The sequence below is a fragment of the Photinus pyralis genome, unplaced genomic scaffold (genome assembly GCF_008802855.1).
Source record: "Photinus pyralis isolate 1611_PpyrPB1 unplaced genomic scaffold, Ppyr1.3 Ppyr1.4_LG5, whole genome shotgun sequence".
NCBI classification, from domain to species: domain Eukaryota; kingdom Metazoa; phylum Arthropoda; class Insecta; order Coleoptera; family Lampyridae; genus Photinus; species Photinus pyralis.
In genome coordinates this window covers 34,850,322-34,870,504 of record NW_022170596.1, presented here as the reverse complement: position 1 = coordinate 34,870,504, position 20,183 = coordinate 34,850,322, and the positions used below count along the sequence as shown (strand labels likewise).

At 35.7% G+C, this 20,183-nt stretch overlaps 4 protein-coding genes across 4 annotated transcripts; 3 read left to right on the top strand and 1 right to left on the bottom strand.

Moving 5' to 3' along the window:
• The first annotated feature begins 2,049 nt into the window (after positions 1-2,049).
• On the top strand, positions 2,050-2,838 carry LOC116172219. The gene is made up of 2 exons (XM_031489384.1): positions 2,050-2,203; positions 2,246-2,838. Exons 1-2 carry the CDS (start codon positions 2,144-2,146, stop codon positions 2,582-2,584), a joined length of 399 nt encoding a protein of 132 aa, XP_031345244.1. The 5' UTR covers positions 2,050-2,143; the 3' UTR covers positions 2,585-2,838.
• A 7,008-nt stretch (positions 2,839-9,846) lies between these two features.
• LOC116172440 lies at positions 9,847-10,733 on the bottom strand. The gene is made up of 2 exons (XM_031489657.1): positions 10,544-10,733; positions 9,847-10,494 (listed from the first exon to the last, which is right to left on the bottom strand). Exons 1-2 carry the CDS (start codon positions 10,634-10,636, stop codon positions 10,153-10,155), a joined length of 435 nt encoding a protein of 144 aa, XP_031345517.1. The 5' UTR covers positions 10,637-10,733; the 3' UTR covers positions 9,847-10,152.
• A 3,373-nt stretch (positions 10,734-14,106) lies between these two features.
• On the top strand, positions 14,107-14,847 carry LOC116172441. Its single transcript, XM_031489658.1, has 2 exons — positions 14,107-14,294; positions 14,347-14,847. Exons 1-2 carry the CDS (start codon positions 14,199-14,201, stop codon positions 14,683-14,685), a joined length of 435 nt encoding a protein of 144 aa, XP_031345518.1. The 5' UTR covers positions 14,107-14,198; the 3' UTR covers positions 14,686-14,847.
• A 3,372-nt stretch (positions 14,848-18,219) lies between these two features.
• LOC116172442 lies at positions 18,220-18,888 on the top strand. The gene is made up of 2 exons (XM_031489659.1): positions 18,220-18,337; positions 18,387-18,888. The coding sequence occupies exons 1-2, from the start codon at positions 18,260-18,262 to the stop codon at positions 18,729-18,731; spliced, it is 423 nt and encodes a 140-aa protein (XP_031345519.1). The 5' UTR covers positions 18,220-18,259; the 3' UTR covers positions 18,732-18,888.
• The last annotated feature ends 1,295 nt before the right edge of the window (positions 18,889-20,183 follow it).

Sequence of the window (20,183 nt, the reverse complement as noted above, 5' to 3'; positions counted from 1 at the left end):
TGAGAATATCATTGCCCGTTTATTTATTTATTTGTTTAACCAGAAACCATACAGAATAAAAATTCCAATTACATGGCACTGGGGCTCTGAACAACTATTAGGACTTAATATCTAATTTTATGTATTATTGAATTTAGGGGATCATGAAAAAAGTCGATATCATTAACTGAGGACAACTTATTTAAAGTGATCAAGATCTTAATAAGTGGGGAAGTTGTGATGTCCATGAACTTGGCAGGCCTACTATAGCAGACCATGGTTCTGCTTACTCATGTCGTTAGTGTTCCGTTAGTGCACGTTAGTGCCGCTGAAGAAATCGTTAGTGCACAAAAGGAAACTTACTATTTTTAAAAAATATTTGTTGGCCTGCTAACTTCATGCCAGCAGACCCATTTGAGAAAATCGATTCAATCTTTAAACTAGTTAAACTAGCAGCGTTAGTGCTTGTTAGTGCCGCCAATATAAACGTTAGTGCTCAAAGTGTAACAGCTCAAAAAGTTGTAAAAAGGGGTCTGCTAACTTCATGCAGCAGACCCACATTTGTCAAATTGGCTCTGTCCTAATGCGAATTTGAAGCGGCTCGTTAGTGCTCATTAGTGCTTCACATGCGAACGTTAGTGCTGCAAGGGATCCGCATCAAAAAGGTACCAAACCACCTCAAAATTAAACTTGACTTATTGGGACCTGCCAACTTTATTCCCAATGAACGAAATCCGTTTGATTTTCTACTTTAATCGACCGGTAAGTATTAGTGCTCTTTAGTGTCGCCAATATAAACGTTAGTGCTCAAAGTGTACCAGCTCAAAACGTTGTAAAAAGGGGTCTGCTAATTTCATGCAGCAGACGCACATTTGTCAAATTGACCAAACGGATTTCGTTTGTTGGTATATCGGCGTGAAGTTGGCAGGTCCCAATAAGCCACGTTTAATTTTGAGGTGGTTTGGTACCTGTTTGGCGAGGATCTCTTGCAGCACTAACGTTCGAATGTGAAGCCACTTTAAATTCGCATTAGAACAGGGCCAAATTGACAAATGTGCGTCTGCTGCATGAAGTTAGCAGACCCCTTTTTACAACGTTTTGAGCTATTACACTTTGAGCACTAACGTTTATATTGGGCGGCACTAACGAGCACTAATACTTAACGGTCGATTAAAGTAGAAAATCAAACGAATTTCGTTCGTTGGTCTACTGGCGTGAAGTTGGCAGGTCCCAATAAACCAGGTTTAATTTTGAGGTGGTTTGATACCTTTTTGGTGCGGATCCCTTACAGCACTAACGTTCGCATGTGAAGCACTAACGAGCAAATTCAAATTCGCATTAGGACAGGGCCAATTTGACAAATGTGGGTCTACTGCATGAAGTTAGCAGACCCCTTTTTACAACGTTTTGAGCTGTTACACTTTGAGAACTAACGTTTATATTGGCGGCACTAACGAGCACTAACGCTGCTAGTTTAACTAGTGTAAAGATTGAATCGATTTTCTCAAATGGGTCTGCTGGCATGAAGTTAGCAGGCCCACAAATATTTTTTAAAAATAGTAAGTTTCCTTTTGTGCACTAACGATTTCTTCAGCGGCACTAACGTGCACTAACGGAACACTAATGATATGAGTAAGCAGAACCATGGTCTGCTGTAGTAGGCCTGCCTAGTTCATGGACATGAAGCTGTGTTGCAAAAATAGTATTATTTTACCTTAGCTTAACAAATGGTACTTTAATCTTAATTTCTTGAAGTAATTCGGAAGAGTTTAACAAAAGCTGTATATACATACGTGTTTGTTTAAAAAATATTATTGCAAACATTTCCATTGACATATGACCTGCAAATGTCCAAAAGTTCGTCATCTAAATGACACAAACCCACCTTACGAAATTATTAAGAATACGTTTATTATAAACAAGCACTTGCCATTCATATTTTTGGTGCAACTTCCAAGGTAAATTACTTTTTCATCTGGGATGGGAATAATTTGGTCAATTGATACCCACCTAAAAAACATAAATGGCCTTATTGTTTCTAAATTAACCGAATTAATGGGTCTAATTACGCTTTTCCTTTAATAATTAACCACACCTGAGTAGGCGTTAACTATCCTTCCAAACCTATAAATGCGCTACTTGGAGTTGAAATATAATAGTGAAGATGATCGTTCTTGTAGTAGTCGTTCTATCATGCTTCTTTGGAACACTAGAAGCGAGAACTGTACGTGTGGAGTATGTGAACGTTTAAAATAACTTTTTTTAGGTACCGCCCGATTTAGTGGAGCATTGGAAGAAGATGGTGCTCCCTTATCATACACTTTGTTTAAACGAAACGCACGACAATCCCGAACCTATCATCCATATGCTGGCCGAGTTCACACTTCCTGAAGAAAAAGTAATACATTGCTATTGGAAGTGCTTTCATGAGCACATTAAATTTGTGGTCAACGGCAAAATGGATGTCGATCTAATGGTGAAGACGGTATACAAGTTAACTCCAGAGCTGGCTGAAAAGTGTGTTGAACAAGCAAAACAGGAGGAAGAACTCTGTCAAAGATCATACGTTCTTGTGCAGTGTGTAGTTATGAATGAGGTGGATTGAAGAGGATGGTTAAAGTCTAAGTATCACATTCGTGATGCTGTTATTGGCTACAAATAGTATAGATTTTACTTTTTAAGCAAACTATTTATTTTGTTATAACCTGTTAAGCACATTAAAAAAAAGTTGAGTTTAATAATACACTTAAATATGAGGAAACGATTTGCAAAAATGCACGTACCTATAATTCATTAAGACCCAGTCACGTATAACGGGTAGGTAGAGTTGGTGTTGCAATTTCTCAAAAGGGAGGGCGTTTATTTATTTATTTGTTTAACCAGAAACCAAAATATCCCTTTATCGTCTTATATGATAAATAATTATTAAAGGTCTTAAGTCTACTCGTTTTAAGTTCTTGAATTTTGCTTTTGGGTTTAATTTCTAGTGCATGGTCAATTTCGATTTACAGAAAACCCCCAAGTGATCGGAGACATTGAACACTTCCTTGGCACCGCATGTATATGACTTCTGGTCGAGTTCCAGGTTTACCAAAATTGCATGAATCAACGTAGGAATACTTTTCGTCAATCGTTGGAGTGCTTATATGATCTAAATCATATTCAAAGAAACCATGCTACTCTAAAATATGCCGTCTTTGCACCTCCATGATGGAGTAAGTTTAAATTTATGTCGCCAGCACAAATAAGATCATTACACTTAGTTAAAAAACCAGATATCGCAATTTCTAAGTTGTTCACAAAAACAAATACGTTAGTTGCGGGCGGACGATATAATGTACTTATAATGGAATTTTTTTTAAATAAGGCTTTTCGGGGTCATGTCCATTTTGCCTACGATGTAGTTACCTCAAACTAGGGATAGACAGTGGTTTTAACATTTCACGTACAGGGGCCGATCAGTGCGACTTTGTACCACACATAGGATGGCCACGGAAGGTTCAAATACATGTAAGGATATGGACACAGATGAATGTAACGGTTACAATACAATGGACGCACATAAAGTTACAGTTTTAGTCTAATTGCTCTTACATAATCAATGATGACATCGTAGATTGGTTTATGCAGTAAGGTCGTGGATATTTGTGGGAAAGGCTACGCCTTTTTCGCTTAGCTTTTCTAATAGGTTTCTAATTTTGGCCTCACGCTTAACACAACTAAAAAACAGATGATTCAAGTCGCCCTGGGGATCTCCGCAATCGCAGTTTGGGGAGTCTAGAATACCAATTTTAAACAAATGGGCCGGATATTTACCGTGCCCAAACTTGAACCTTGCTATGGTAGTATAATAGAATCTAGAAATCTGAATGTTTTTGTACCAGTGCTCTTTAACAAGGTTAGGATGAATGATGGAGTAGTGTGTTTTTGACCGAATATAAATACCAACGACTCCACCTCTCGAACCTCTATCCTTTCTTACAAAGTTGTATCCATGTATATGAATTAACTCCGTGCAAATAGTTTGGGATAACAAACTGTCATCGCAATGTTCCTGCAATAAAAAAATTTTAAATTCCACAAAATGGTATTGGAACTGGTTCTTAAAACTGGGATTTGCAATTAGGACTGCAATTACATTCGAACTAAAATAAAAAACCCTAAAAGAAAATTACAGGTAACCCTTTGCGTTAATACCCAAAAATGTACATACCTGTTTAAATGCAGCAATCTTCGATGGAAAATTGTATGTGAAATATCAACCAACCTAAAGAAAAAAATATACGTCAAGTGGATATAATGCAAATGGCGGATACTTACGCTTAGCCAGAAAAAAAACGCAATTATAATATTCTCCTATATCGGAGTTACCGGGGCCAAATTCCGTCCACCAAATATTGCGGAATCCCCAAATCCGAATTCAATCGCCAAAGATTACTACACTAAGAATTGCGGTAATTAAAATTCAATGCGTTTGCTGTTTAATTAAAATTTAAGTGCACTCTATCACAGCTTGCAGTCGAAAGAGAGAAATGAAGGTCGACAATCGATAACCAACGCCCCTTAAAATTGCTTGGTCAAAATTCCAACGATAGATCGAGTCATCTATTCGAAGGTTACGATTGCTTTCCAAAAGTTACGAGGATCATTCAACAAAATATACCATAATATTTATAATTATAAGAAAATAAACCGTTACACACGTACAAACTATCTTAAAAATAATAGGATCATGCGTAAAATTTGACCACAGTACCTACCCTGTACACGGAACACGTTCTTCCCATAGCACAGAATATGGAAGTGTAATAGAATGTGAATGTCGATAGAGTCGAAAGGTGTATAAATATCACCGGCGAAAAAAATTTTGCAAAAGTCAAGCCAAGTACAGGAAGATAACCCCTTCTGCATTCTGCCGACTACTCCGAATTAGATTTTCCTGCAGTTTTCCTAATTCGTAAGGTAAATACCGGAGTAGTATAGAACAACTTAAGACCTTCTGCGGAGGGAAAACGCCTGTTGAGGACCCAGAACAAGAAAGGGACAATAAATAGGTAAATAAATAAACATGCATAAACTCGTTATTTTCAATTCACAACATGAGAGTGCAAATAACACAAATTCTTCCAAGACAAAAGAGGTGAAGTGTTATAGCAACATCTAAATAAATCATTAAGATTATATATACATTTGGATCCATTATAAAATCGTACAAGTTTTTGATGTGCCTACTATTCTTACTAATTTTAAAGTTTTGGGACTGTCATGGACGTAGCTTCCAAGCAAAATATTTTGGATTCATGGTTTATTTGTAAAAAATGTTTGGTTTGGTCCTTGAGCAAACTGTCTTAAGACCAGGTGAAATAAAAATCGTAGCGACTGAGCTAGTTACCGGAGAAATTGATCTCGACGTTATATTTTTGTGGTAGTTTTCTAATTGCAATTTTCATTTTTCAATCCAAACAAACTCAATTGTTAATCAACAAAGTGTAGCAGAGTGTTAATATCAAATCCCCAGATACATTTGCTCCCATCAGTGGGGCTTTAGTAGTAGGTCTAGATACATTTGTCAACCATCAGTTGAGCAATTTAGGAAACCCCTGCGATACTATAAAATAAACTTTTGTATTATACACGACAATAAAGGGAAACTACCCATCTCGCGAAAGTTAATTCACTCAGTGGTTAAAAGATGTCCCTTTATCGTCTTATAAGGTATGTATATTAAATAACTATTAGTTGTCCTGTGAAGATACTTAGATATCAATTCACGTCGATATTCTAGTAAAACGTTTTCCCCCCTCAGTTTACTTAGTTTTGATTACGTGTACCACACAATGTATTTAACATGGGTACTAAATTGTTACATCCTGTATATTTTACGTACATTTACAATCTAAACTACTAAAATAGCCATAAAACTACTACGCCACACAGGTCTTGACGAAAGGGCCAACACTCTTATACCACCCCCTCCATTACTATGCATAATTCACAACGATTTAAGGTTAACGAAAACTTCTCTAAGTTTTGAAAATATGGGAAAAAAATTTTACAACAAGCTACCACATGATGTTCGCGATCTTCCAATAAAATGCCTAAAAACCAAAATCAAAGCCTTCCTGCTAGATGCTTCTATTCAATTGAAGAATTCTTAGAAGCGGATAATATTTCATAGTTGTACCATTTTTGTAACCGTTTGTCTCTTTTTCTCGTTATATTACTTTGTTATTTACCTTATTGTTTTTTTTTGTTAATACCTACTTGATTAATCATATTATGTTAATTTTGACGAGTGTAAATCGCAGTGATATTAGCACAAATATATTATTATTATTATTATTATGCACCTGACCACTATGTACGATTTTTGACAAAGATCAGTCTCGGCGTCCCCTAGTACGCGCTTCGTTAACCTAAGTTTTTTATGACGCCCATTTAATGTTAGACCGATATTAAGCACGTAAACTAATAATTTATGACGTAAGGCATAAACAGAATTTGGTTGCGACTAAAGCAATAAAGGCGAGAAATTTACGTTTCTAGCATGCTATCACGGTTTATGTTGTTCTTAAGGAATGGATATATAAATTGTAAAGAAAGCGTTTGGGAAGTAGCCAAGCATTCCATTTATAGCGGGAAGAGGTAGAAATGTGTCGTTAGAAGTATTTGTTAATTATATTCAGTTCGGAATAATCCAATAGAAAGTAAATTCTTTTCAATTAACATTAATCAATTCAATTAGAGATAAAATATTTACAAGTAACTATCATCTGATATAAATCTGCGCGAGGTCTGATATGAATAACTGCAACAAAAGGGGGTTTTGATCAGGGACGGTCTTAATAAATTAAAGTTAAAAGTTACAGAGTTGTGTATGTTCTTTATTATTAATGAAAATTAATCAACGCGAAACTAAGCGTTCGGCTGTCAATTATTCGTAATTGGAAATGGAATTAGGTTTGCTAATTATATAGACCGGGAGGCAGCGTACATAGTAACTAAACCATAAGCGACAAAAAATTCGACAATACAGGCTGAAAGTACGTTGAAAACTAATAATAAAATCACTCGTCTGCCAGTCGTAAGTGGCGGCATTAACTAGAGGCGGCGCTGAATAGGTGACTTCTTTAGGTGATCAACTAAATTACCAAACTATAAGGGTCACGGAAAAGATTTGTATCAAGAAATCCCATTTTTTCCATAGTTTTCAAATATGCTATGGCAGACGATTTCAAGTGCAGCGTTGGTAGCGAAAGACGCCCTCCAATGTAGAGAAAAACACCCCTGAACTAAACCATATGAGGACCGTATATCATATCATATCATATCATATCATATTTATTATTGTCACAAGATACATTCTATATACTTGTATAAGAATAGAACGTACGTAACAATTTGTCAATTTTACATAAATTATAATGTTAAGGTAAAGCATACAATGAACAAAAAACAATAAAATCATCTTTCGAGATATTCGCTCAAGTGGTAATATGACTGCTCCATCAAAAAGTTTTTCAGCGTTATTCTAAATTTCGAAAAGGAAGTAATTTCTTTAATATTGCTCGGTAAGGCATTGAAAATTTGGCACGCTCAGAATAACAAATTCTTTTGAAAGAGTGTGGTCCTATGTCTACAAGGATACAAGTGAGTTTTTTTACGTGTGTTGTATCTATGATCGGGATTTATGAAACTTGATTTGTTTTTAAACGCGTAGCAAGATATTTCGAGGATATATGTGTCAACTACCGTTAGTATTTTTAACTCTTTAAAAAATATCCTACATGGAGTTTTACATGGTAAGGAGCAAATAATTCTGATCGCCCGTTTTTGCAATACTGTATAAAAATTATACATAAAAAATTCCTCTTTTTGTCACTACTTTAAAATATATCGTGGCAGACGATATTAAGTGTAGCTTTAATAGTTAGACGTCTTAGAAGTTACAAAATTTAGGTATAGTAAATCCCAGCGAGTGCGAGCGTGTGAGAGATAAGCGCGCGAGAGCATAACGAACAGAGATAGCTATAGATTTACGCACCGCTTGGAGTTATCAAACGAATTAAATTAGGGAAAATAATAAATTGTTTATTTCGCGATAAGATTATCGGTATTTCTTGAATTCTTCTCAAACTGAGAAACAGAAAACTTGAAGAGAAAAGAAGATAGATCTTCAGCTCGTTCTAAACTCCAGTTCCGTTGTCTCTATGCATGCAACATTGATGGATCGATGATTAAAATCGACAAGTTTGTTTTGCTGGAACTTTTTCGGAAGTATGATTCTCCAAGTGCTCCTAGTCCATCGCCAGTTGTAGATGTTGTTTTAATCGATGGATTATTTTTTTGCATCTTTTAAACCTTTGAACGATTTTCTGAACACATCCTCGGCAAGATTTGTGCTGTGTCAGCGAGAGAAGTACATCTTACTTTTGACAGATAGTTGCCCCTTCCATGAAGGACGCAGAACATGATCGTTGAGATCAAAATAAGGAAAGATTACAATCCTACTCAATTTCTGTTTCCACTCAGAAGCAGCCTGCAAATTTCATAAAACCACTTCGCAATGATAGCTCAAAGCCTCTCTTACAGACTACTTATACCGTTCATAGGCAAAAAAGACCTATTGTTCTTTACTTGGAAGGGAAGTTGTGTTTGCAACATATGAAGATAAGTGCTATAAATTTGTGACAAGGGAAGATGATGTGGTAAAAACTGAATTGTGCTGCAGCCACTAAGAGGCAGATTCTCGAATAATTTACCATCTTGGTAAACTACCAACAAATAGCGAAGTCATTATTAGCGCTTCCGATATGGATATTGCTGTTATTGCTTTGGGAAATGTAAAATTGACGCTACCATCAAGGTATAGATGGAAGTAGGTCTCTCGCAGAAATTCAATAAATCTTCGAGAGATGTTCGTGAATTTGGGTGTTGATGTGTGTAACGCGCAGGGTAACGTGTTACCGGGTTCCCACGCATTTACCGGATGTATGACTTCGCTGGGATTTACTGTACCTAAATTTTTTAACTTCTAAGACGTCTGCCACTATTAAAGCTACACTTAATATCATCTGCCAGGATATATTTTAAAGTAGTGACACAAAGAGGAATTTTTTATGTATAATTTTTATACGGTCCTCATGGTTTAGTTCAGGGGTGTTTTTCCCTACATTGGAGGGCGTCTTTCGCTACCAACGCTGCACTTGAAATCGTCTGCCATAGCATATTTGAAAACTATGGAAAAAATGGGATTTCTTGATACAAATCTTTTCCGTGACCCTTATAGTTTGGTAATTTAGTTGATCACCTAAAGAAGTCACCTATTCAGCGCCGCCCCAAGTTAATGCTGCCACTTACGACTGGCAGACGAGTGATTTTATTATTAGTTTTCAACGTACTTTCAGCCTGTATTGTCGAATTTTTTGTCGCTTATGGTTTAGTTACTATGTACGCTGCCTCCCGGTCTAATATGAACTGCTAGTAAATTATAGGTATACGTCTTTCGCTATAAAAACCGGCGCACGTCATTGATTTATGAATCAATTTCAGACAAGTTTTCTATAGATTTCGCACACTTGTTTTTTTTGTACATGTTGCAGTGTTGCAGCATATGTCTAAAATTGATACACAAATCAATGACGTGCAACGGTTTCTATAGCGAAAGACGTATATAATGCTACTTTAGCAGTTGATTGGAGCGCAATACTTCTATTGTATCGTCTATTTTGCGTGTAGGAATAATTATAGAACCCTAACGACTTCTTCGTTGTCGTGCCAAGTATTGCAGTAAACAATTTTTTCGTTTAGTTTTCCTAAGTAGATACCCAGATACCAATTTTCGTCGAGATTATGGTTTCCAGCGAAACATTTTCAACTCTCCGTTTATTTAGGAAAGATACGTGTACCACACAATGCTTTTGAGTTGACCCTAAATATTTTACCTAGAATTGCAATCTAATGGTGGGTTTATAGGTACAATCATTATCATTAGTTCACTAAGCTCAAGACGTTTCGTTGGTTAGCAACGTGCAATAAATTTTTATTTCTATTGGCTATTTTTTAATGATTTTTGATAGTAAACTAATGATAATGATTGTAGAAACCCACCATAAATGTAACTAAATTACTAAAATAGTATAAAACCCCACTACGCCACTAGTACCAACACACTTATACCACCCCATCCATTACTATGCACTTAACAATTATGTACGATTTTTGACAAAGATCAGTTTCACCGTCCCCTAGTACAACGCATTTTTCTGCTAACTCCCGTGATAAATTGTATGCGGTCTTTACCATAAAATCGAGATCAACTTTTCCATTAGATATAAATTTTGCATGTTCTTGGAAGCATTTCCAATAGCAATGAATTTCTCTTTCCTCTGGAATAGTAGCGTAATATGACAGCATGTGAATGATAGGTTCGGGATCAATGTGAGTTTCGTTTAGGCAAAGTTCGTGATAGGGCATTACCATTTCGTTCCATTTCGCTACTACCTCTGGCGGTGCCTACAAAAATTGCGAATTTTTTTCATTTTCACAGGTACTCACTGCTTACTTTTCGTGGTTCGGGTACAGAAAGCGAACATACTAGGGTGACAACAGATGCAAGAATAATCATCGTCTTTGTATGGTACACACTTGATTTCATGGTGGCACTATTTTTCAAACTTCAATAACGGTACCGATCTCTTGAACCGACGGTATAGCACATAATGAATCGTAACTTATGTGCTTGCTTAGCGGAATTCTTATCTCAGTTAGAAGGTAAACAAGTAAAAGGGCCATAAAACAAAGGTAAAGGTAAGCAGGATTATAATGATTAATTGAGCAGGTACTAATTAATGCATGGTAAAGTTCAAAGTGTGCATGCTCCTGACGTTAGCATATTTTTCTAGCTTCACCTCCGGCTCGTATCGTTTAAACCTCGGTTTAAACGTAACTCCGACAATGATATACAATGGGATTCCTCAGGGTGTAAGGTCAATTCCTTCACTTCATATGTATAAAAAAAAACGGAAGGGGACTGTCTTTTATTCTCTAAAGAATACTTTGATGTTTTTGAGGAGTGAGTGGAGTTTACGTATTTTTAGTATTTACTAATTTTGAACCTGTACCTATATGTACATTTATATTTTCTTGTTTCTTTTGCGCTTGTTAAGAATATTTTTTAATTTTTGAATTGTTTTACCCTCTGGTAAAGAATACACGTAGAACACTTGAATGCATATTCATGAAGTGAATTAAAATATGTCAATTATAAAAGAAGCAATTAAAACGATCCTTTCAGCTAAGTTTAATATAATTTACTAGCAGCTTGCGCAAATTGGTAAACTTAATTCCAATTACAACCGAACGCATAGTTTCACAGGGGACAAATTTTAATTAACCATAATTAAGAACAAAGCAGAATTTCGACAACGTTAAATTTAATTAAATCTGTCTTCAGACCACGCCCCCAACGGCGGCATTTGCGCACCCATTTCGAGGCAATTAGACCATTAAGTGTTGTAACTTATAAATTATAAACAAAAGCGATATTCAATGACGTATTCAATTCAATTATAAATACGAAAAATATTGAAAAACGTAAAAAAATATTGCAAAATCTAAACAAATAAAAAGTGCCATAAAACAAAAGCAGGGGTTCAAATTGGACAGGGGAGCAAGTGTCTAGGGTAGAATCAGTCCATGATTCGTGAAAATGTGCTTCTTGCGAGGTTTTTCCAAATATATGCTGAAGGTTTTTATACGTACGTGAAAAATGTGCTATTCATGTCAATATAGTTTTCTACTCGTATATTAAGTTTAATGAGTGATCGTTGAGATTTCTTTCAAATTTCTGTACTCCATGAATCATGGCAGCACGCATCAAACTTTATGGGTTAAAGCCATGGAATCTAGCAATCACCCGCCTGAGATACTTAGCTTCGCCACAGAAAAATGTGACTACTGAGCCCTACCACCACGACAAGGTGTATCCCATGGTAGGGTTAGAGATTATACAGTTCAACTAGATGGGCCACTTAGAAACATTAAAGACAAAGGAGCAAAAACGTGGTACAAGACTGACTAATGCACACACTCTCCTCACCATGCGCAATATTTCTTCGTCGCGTTACAATCGTTGTATTCTTAAAGATCCCAACCCTGGTCAAATTTGAAGCCGTTTGTATTGGACATATTTTTTCCATTTATGAACCAATTAGGTATAATTGTATTTGATAGAGAAAGAGAGAAAACTATACGCTTGGTAGACCTACATTATTATAGCACTACCATCGGGTGTAAATAAGTCTGGCGCTCCTATAAAGCATACCTTTAAGATTAACGATGCGTTACAAGGTGAATAGTTAGATAAAAGTCGGGAAGAGGGGCCGAGTACTTTAATTTTCGAGTCAGGTAATGTCATTTTACTGACGAGTTTTGTATTAAATTTGGCCCGAAATCGGATTTTATATTAAAATCATAGAACTTTTGATTCATGTCAATCTTTCAGTGATGACAGGAGTCATTATAGACATTTGGAAATGTCACAAATGCGGCCGGTAAAGTGACGGTGCGGCTGGAAAGGGATAGCTGCGGCCAGGAGAGTGACAAGCGGCAGGAAACGTAGTCTGCTCAGCCTCTGTGTTGGAAACTAAAATTTCCTGAGAGAAAGTAGGCATGAAAATGAAGGTTTCAGGACGATTTTGGATAAAAGTAATTATTTTGTCAGGTTACTCCGGCCATTTAATTATATGGTGATACCATGACTGCTCAGTTCTCACCGACTGATGGTCACCATTAAATTAATTTTGGAAAGTATACCTGCTTCCTAACCATCTACAGCTTATGTATGTATAGAAGCTTTCAACATTAATGGTTGTCACCCAGAAATCACTCGTGTATTTTCCAAAATTGTGGTCGGGAATGATTAGGTACGTACAGTTTGATTTCCTGCAAAACAAAACAGTTTTTAGGTGGTAAAATTCCCTTATATGTCATTTGCTTAAAAGTAGTGGATGACAATCATAATTAACTAATTAATAGTTATTTATTATACAAGACGATAAAGGGATATTCTAACCATTGAGTGAAAGATGCTAATTCATGAGGGCGCAGTCACGAATGAATTCATTTTCACGAGATGGTTAGTTCCTTTTTATCGTCGTGTATAATACAAAGCCATATAAATCAGTCAAGCTTCTGACAATTCTGAATTTTATTTAGAGACGTCAAAAATAGCGACCTTAGGTTCTGCCGTCTCCACTGAACTATAATTTATTATTATAATTTATTATTATAATTTATTATTATAATTTATTATTATAATTTATTATTATAATTATAGTTCAGAGGCCGTCTCGATCGTTTCCATAGAAACAGAATTGCATATGTTTTAAACGTCATTTTAATCGGGCATTTGAAATAAGAAAAACAGATGTCATTAGAATGCACAGTAATCTTTATCTACCCTAATGGTTAAAGTGATCACTTTATCTATCCTTACGGTTAAAGAACGGCTTAGCCTACTCATTCAAACCTATTAAAATGTCAATTTAACATATGCTATAAAATAAAGGCAATTAATTGATCAGCCGCAAGTTTACGTGTTTGTTTTAAAATACAGGGGTCGTAGTCCAGAGGCAACAAAATAAAAATACACGTAAAATAGTCGCCGTCAATGGATGGCGGGTACTATAGGGAAAAATCGTTTCTCAAACTGCCTGGAATCATTTCCTCCACACTTACTACTACATACACACTACACACTACACTTACACATAACCAAACTAACGCAGATTGTTACATGTAATTAATATTTACAATTTAGGACATTTTCCACTACAAAGTTACATATTTTATTCTTCTTTTGTCTTCGTTATCCATCCCGTTGTTCAAATTATTCGGTTAATTTTCCGAATATAATTTATCAACATTTTGTAATTATCAAAAGCATTTCGGGGTCAGAAGGTGCGGTGGGAAAACTTGTTATGGCCATTTTCACAATTATAAGGCTCGAAATACGTAAGCAGTAAATCATTATGCCTATCTTCACCTTTGGTTTACAGCCCATTTTTTACGCTGTTTACTTAATTATTTTTCACTTGGGATGGGAACTTAGGCAAGCATGCATAATTTATATGATTCCATATATACAATAACGTCACTGTTTCCTCGGGCTTATAAATTATCGGCGCCGATATCCCAGTTTCAAAAACAGTGCCACCATGAAACCGAGTGTGTTCCATTCAAAGACGATGATTGTTCTTGCATCTGTTGTCATCGTATTATGTTCTCTTTCCACATCTGAAGCACAAAAGAAAGTAAGCAGTGAGTACCTACGTGTGAATATTAAAAAAAAAACAATTTTTGTAGGTACCCGCCGAAGTAGTAGCGAAATGGAACGAACTGGTAATGCCCTATCACAAACTTTGCCTAAACGAAACTCACGACAAACCTGAACCCATCATCCACATGCTGGCGGATTACACTATTCCAGATGAAAAATCCATTCATTGCTATTGGAAATGCTTCCACGAGCATGCCAAATTTTTATCTAACGGAAAATTTGATATTGATGTTATGTTAAAGCTGGTATACAGCTTGCCACGGGAGTTAGCGGAAAAATGTATTGTGCAAGGCGAAGCAGAGTCCGACATTTGTCAAAAATCGTACACACTTGTCCAATGCATAGTGATGGCTGAGGTGGTATAAATTTGCTGGTGCGTCAAGGTCTAGGAATTTAATGTTATGTAATTATGTTACAAGGTTTAGATTGTAAGTGTAGGTATTTGATGTAAAATATACAGGTTGTATATATAAATGTACATACATTTTAAATAAGAGGGCTAATTATAAATGAATGTGCAACAATCGTCCGATGGAAAATTGTATTAAATGTCAGCTGGAATCTAAAGAAGATATACGTTAAGCAGATTAAATGCAAATGGCGTACTTACAATGAAGAAGAATAACGCAACTATATCCTCTTACTGGAGTTAACGGGTGAAATTCCATTCAAAAATTGACACGGAATTCCCATACATATGGGTGGCCCATGGGTTTCCACTAACGCCTTAGCTAATGTGCACTCGGTCACGGCTTGCAACGCCGTAAAAATTTCGCGGCAAAAATTGCGTGTTTAAAATTCCAAGGTTACAATTCATACGAGGATCATTCGACAAAATATGCCGGGAAATAATAATGCTTCTAATGAAGAAAATAAATCGTTACAAATGGTGCAAATTAACCATATCACTCACCGTGGTGATTTATTCGAAAAGTTTGAAACATTCAACACAGATCATATGGTTACTACAGCGAATGGAGACTAAATTAGTGCCATTGGAAAAGGATAAATCACTGTAGAGGTCACTGTTAATGATAAAGTAGAAAAAATCGCTCTTGTCGATGTTTGGTATAATAGCTGATATTATGTCATAATAAAACGCGTGCAACGTTAAAATCACGAGGTGCAGCCGAGTGATTTTAGCTACACAAGTTTCATTAATAAGGTTCATATAGAACGTGTATCATTCAAAATTTAATCTAATTCATGTTACTAGGGCCACTATTAAAACAGTTAGTTCACTCCTCTTTTTCCTCTTTTTCTATTGGCCGTCATAAAATGACTTTTGATAGTCACTAATTATGATGATTGTATAAACCACCATAATTGTGGATTAACTGGAGCGTCGTTGGGACCTATTGAACTTGGTAGATTAGATGGTAAAAATAAAAAAGTTATATGATATAATACATCCCTCTGGGGGGCGCGTCTACACTTTTTTAAAATGTATAAAAAATAGTCACATGAAAATACTCGAGCGCGTCAGATTTTGATAGTGTATATGCCCCACATGTCTCTCATATTGGAGAGGTATCTTAATCTGCCGGTTTGCCTGGTGGAAAGGGTAGAAAACTGGATTTATTCAAACGCGTTGTACGTATAATTTCTGACGCCCCGCCTATATGATTACAGTAAGCAGACATCTTTTACCTTTATTGACGATTTGTTCTACATCTACTTTGGCTTGTAGACATCGACAGAATGTATTTATTCTGTTATTCTTGAATTCCTTCAAAATAAAGTAAAATCCAACGCGCTCGAGAATGTCAATGTAACTTTTTTTGCAAGTTTGTCACCTTCCAACTCCAAATCGTCATATTACTGAAATGCACACTCTACAACATGTAGTTAACCCAGTTTACTTTAACCTGATCCGCTCGAGCAAATCCTAAAATCTTTTACCAGAACAACCCTCCAGATCTCCTACTCTTCCAGAAACTTAGGCCGGTGCTTTGTACACTTAGATCTAAATTTCACCAACCCCTTTTATAACTTACTTCCAGAAGCACAAGGGTTTGAATTTCGTTCCCGTAAAATCCAGTATAGCTAATTTCCAAAAGCTAACGGCTGGTACGGCGTACAGCGTATCTGGTCAACTTCCGGACATCCTTTTTTTATAACCATTATCAAAAGCTTGGCATCTTAGGACGGTACTTTGTACCTATGACAACCATCCTTATTTATTACCAATCCCCAGAGTCCCATCTACCCTTTGAATTATATAAAATCCATTTTAATTTTGTTATTTTCCCCTTGATTAAAACCTTGTTAATTGATCAAATTCCAATTTTATTTTAGTCCATTCATAGTTATTTTTTTCTTTTGTTGAACCGTTTCATTTTGCATACTGTACGTGAATTCTACAAAGGTAGAAATTCCCCGTACATTATTAAACACTCACCTATTGTTTAAACACTAATTTCATTAACTACGTATCTAGTGGCATTTAAGTATATGTTAATTATCATTCCGATTGTTAAAGGAGTTTAACAAGCACCAGCACCCGATTGTTGTTCAGGGTCCACCGAAGGTGGCACACTGACCGTTAACTTCAATACCAATTCATTTGCGCAGATAACAGAGGCGTACTTACTTAAATTGTTAAACAAATTACGTAATTATTTATTATGGAAGATCAGTATACAGTGCTATTTATTAAAAAGTAGACATAGGTATTTATGTGTACTGTTTTTCCCTATGTCTACTTTGAAATGACAAAATCCTTCTGAAGGGCGCCTAATTTCATTCATCCAAAATAACTTTTTAAAACATATAAACATCTAGCTGCCATATTAATTAATTTGAGTATTGTTGCTTTGGCATATATTAACAAAACAAAAATATTTAAATTACTTAATGTGACAGCCAGATTTTTATTTGTTTTAAGAAGTTTAAGAAGGGAAAAACAATACACAGAAATCCCTATGTCTTCTTCTTAATAAATGGCACTGTATGTATTAAACGGTCTCCGCCTTTAGCTGGTTCTACTACCGCAACCTGCTGAGACTTGAGCCACCCGCACAAGCAACCTCAGCCCCAAGTTTTCCAATCCAGAAAACACCTGTCAAAACCACGATTAGCCAAAATACATAGTAGCCCATCGTACTTACCTGTCTTGGAAATAATGAAGGTCTAGCAGGCACGGGTTCTTACACTATTACATTAGATCATTGTCCATCACACTGTTAACTACAAACTTTGTATACTTGCGAATAGATTTCGAGTAACAGTGAATCGATTTCTCTTCTGGTCTTGCAATTGAGATAACGTGAGTTTCCTTTAGGCATAGATCGTCGTCTGGAGCAACTATTTGTCTCGATTGCATCGGTTGGAAGCTGAAAAACGAACCAATAGCTTATTATTTTAAATGTAGTAGGTTACCTCATATGATTGAGAAGCACGGAACTATACACATGTTATTTCCCTTGCTTACAATGCACGATCATGGCGTTTTTTATTACCGTGCTCTATGAGCAACTTCATGATATAGGTACCTACAATAGGATAACACAAAATTCACACGAAGTTTCCATAATATCTACATTTGAATGACAAAATTTATTACATTTATCTCCCCTCAACAGCTATCATTACTTTATTTTTCAAAAAAGAACTACAGGAAACATTTTTTGGAAGCTTTATTACCATGTCGATTTCCCATCTCGTCCAAATTGTCCCGTCAGTTTCCTTCATACTGCTTACTACATGCTGCGACCTTCTTAGTTTATGTTAATAAAGAAAGAAATATTTGTATGGTAGGTAATTACCACCATAATGATATTTTGCTTAATGCATAATATATATTTTTATATTCCTTTATGTGGAGAATTTTGTAATTATGTAGAAACTACTTAAATTGAAAATGTAAGGTAATGAATGTAAATGACGGTATAGGTTCATATATAAAAGAAGACATATGTTGTCTACAGTTTGCCGAAAATGTTTTTTAATCTACAGAGCGTTGTAATGGCAATGCTTGCCGCAGTTTTAGTATCAAACGTATCGCAAGCAAGGAAGGTGTAGTACATACGTTACCAAAAAATCCAATTATTAATTTTCGTTGCAGATTCCGCTGGACATTCAAGAGAAATGGAAGAAAGTGGTGGAACCTTATCATCAAACGTGCATAAATGAAACTCACATTGATCCGGACGCTGTCATTTCAATGCTAACCGATTCTCGCCTGCCCAGTGAACGTTCAATTCATTGCTATTGGAAATGCATTTTAGAGCATCTCAAGTTTCTAGTCGATGGTGAATTTAATATAGATTTAATGAATAATCAGGTGTATTTGATCACGCCTGAAGTTTCAAAACCATGCATTCAAATAGCTTTTGGAGAAAAAGAAGTATGCAAGAGAATCTATACATTTGTTCAGTGTGGAATGAATGCGGCTATAAATAGTATATAACATGTAGTACATATTCTCCATATCATTTCTGTGGTTTATATTGTTCTTTGTTAATCGTGAGAGTTAAGTTAATGGATAATTAAAGCAATCATTTTCGTAACAATGTTACAGAAGTTTCCCTCAAGGCGACAGGACCGAAAGACCAACGCGGTTTCCATACCCCATACTATAATCACAGATAACATATATGTTGTCTGTGCTATAACTGAGCCACAACACATTTTCCACTGGATAAGAAATGAATCGAAAACGACTTGCACCTAAGCAGCTTTTCTTTAAAAAAAATCTAAAAACAATTTAAGAAATCAAAAAGTTCCCGCAGTATATTAATCCAATAAACTGACCGGGACAAGAAATGTGCGATGTTCGGCGAAACACACACTTTAAGAACGAATCTGACAGATTCTTCTCAATCAAAAAACAACTCACTCACCACAATTGGCTCGAAGACAAAAACACTTAAATTTGTGACTTTTCTTGTATTACCTGATAACCACCTGCATCGCTTATCTCGCACGTGACATTGTGTGCCGAAAAATAATTCTTGTCCGATAACAACTTTTTATCAACACCTGACGAGATAATACTTTAAACTCACGCAAAATAAATGGTCTTTAAGTTTCCCGTTTTAATTTTATGGTACAAATTACTTATATCCTACAATCAAAAATTACCGTTACTAGGAATACGTTTAAAAATGCAACCCGTTGATGCAAAATTAATAATCGCAATATGAAGTTGAGATGAATATTAAGAATACGCTCTTTCAAGGTTTCCGAAATTAAATGTCTAATTTACGTACAGGTCAAAGAAATTACTGTAGGAATTATTTACAATGACACCTGAACGATTCTTTTAAAATTACTCCTACATGATAAATCTACTTAATTTTTGGTATTCACTTGATAGTACATATAATTATTATTGGATGTGGATTGATAGGTATGTCAATTCAGGGTGCATGTTTCTTTACAAAAATTGTTACAAATTTTGATTACAGCAATTTTTGATAAACTTATTCAATAAACAGTAAACCAGTAAACAATGTTCTTAGTTTCCATTTGTTTTAGAGCGAAGATAATGGAAATTTCTTCCAACACAGTAAATTTAACTTCTTGATTGGTCTACTACTAAAACAGAAACTTTAATTTGGTTAGAATTATTAGCAATTCCTGAACCCTCTTCTTTTGCGACACCTTCGTTCTTATCACAACCTATCCAATGGCTTTTGTCACCTTGCTTTTTGTCAATTAAGCCTAACAGCCCTAACCCGGCCAGTTTATGTATTTATATAAGTGTGACTAAGTACGACAACGTTGTTTACCCTATGGTACGACTAAGAGGCGCTCTCCTTGGCAAATCGCTCACCTGTATTTAGTTTTGAAAGTGCGCAATTAAGGTCGTTAACCTTTGGCATCTCCGTTTTAAAAGTAACCACCAGGTAGACCTTGA

Coding starts and splice junctions, on each gene's coding strand:
- LOC116172219 (XM_031489384.1), top strand. CDS start 2,144: ATGATCGTTCTTGTAGTAGTCGTTCTATCATGCTTCTTTGGAACACTA. Junction 2,204..2,245: donor GAACACTAGAAGCGAGAACT/GTACGTGTGGAG, acceptor AACTTTTTTTAG/GTACCGCCCGATTTAGTGGA.
- LOC116172440 (XM_031489657.1), bottom strand. CDS start 10,636: ATGAAATCAAGTGTGTACCATACAAAGACGATGATTATTCTTGCATCT. Junction 10,495..10,543: donor CTGTACCCGAACCACGAAAA/GTAAGCAGTGAG, acceptor CAATTTTTGTAG/GCACCGCCAGAGGTAGTAGC.
- LOC116172441 (XM_031489658.1), top strand. CDS start 14,199: ATGAAACCGAGTGTGTTCCATTCAAAGACGATGATTGTTCTTGCATCT. Junction 14,295..14,346: donor CATCTGAAGCACAAAAGAAA/GTAAGCAGTGAG, acceptor CAATTTTTGTAG/GTACCCGCCGAAGTAGTAGC.
- LOC116172442 (XM_031489659.1), top strand. CDS start 18,260: ATGTTTTTTAATCTACAGAGCGTTGTAATGGCAATGCTTGCCGCAGTT. Junction 18,338..18,386: donor ACGTATCGCAAGCAAGGAAG/GTGTAGTACATA, acceptor TTTTCGTTGCAG/ATTCCGCTGGACATTCAAGA.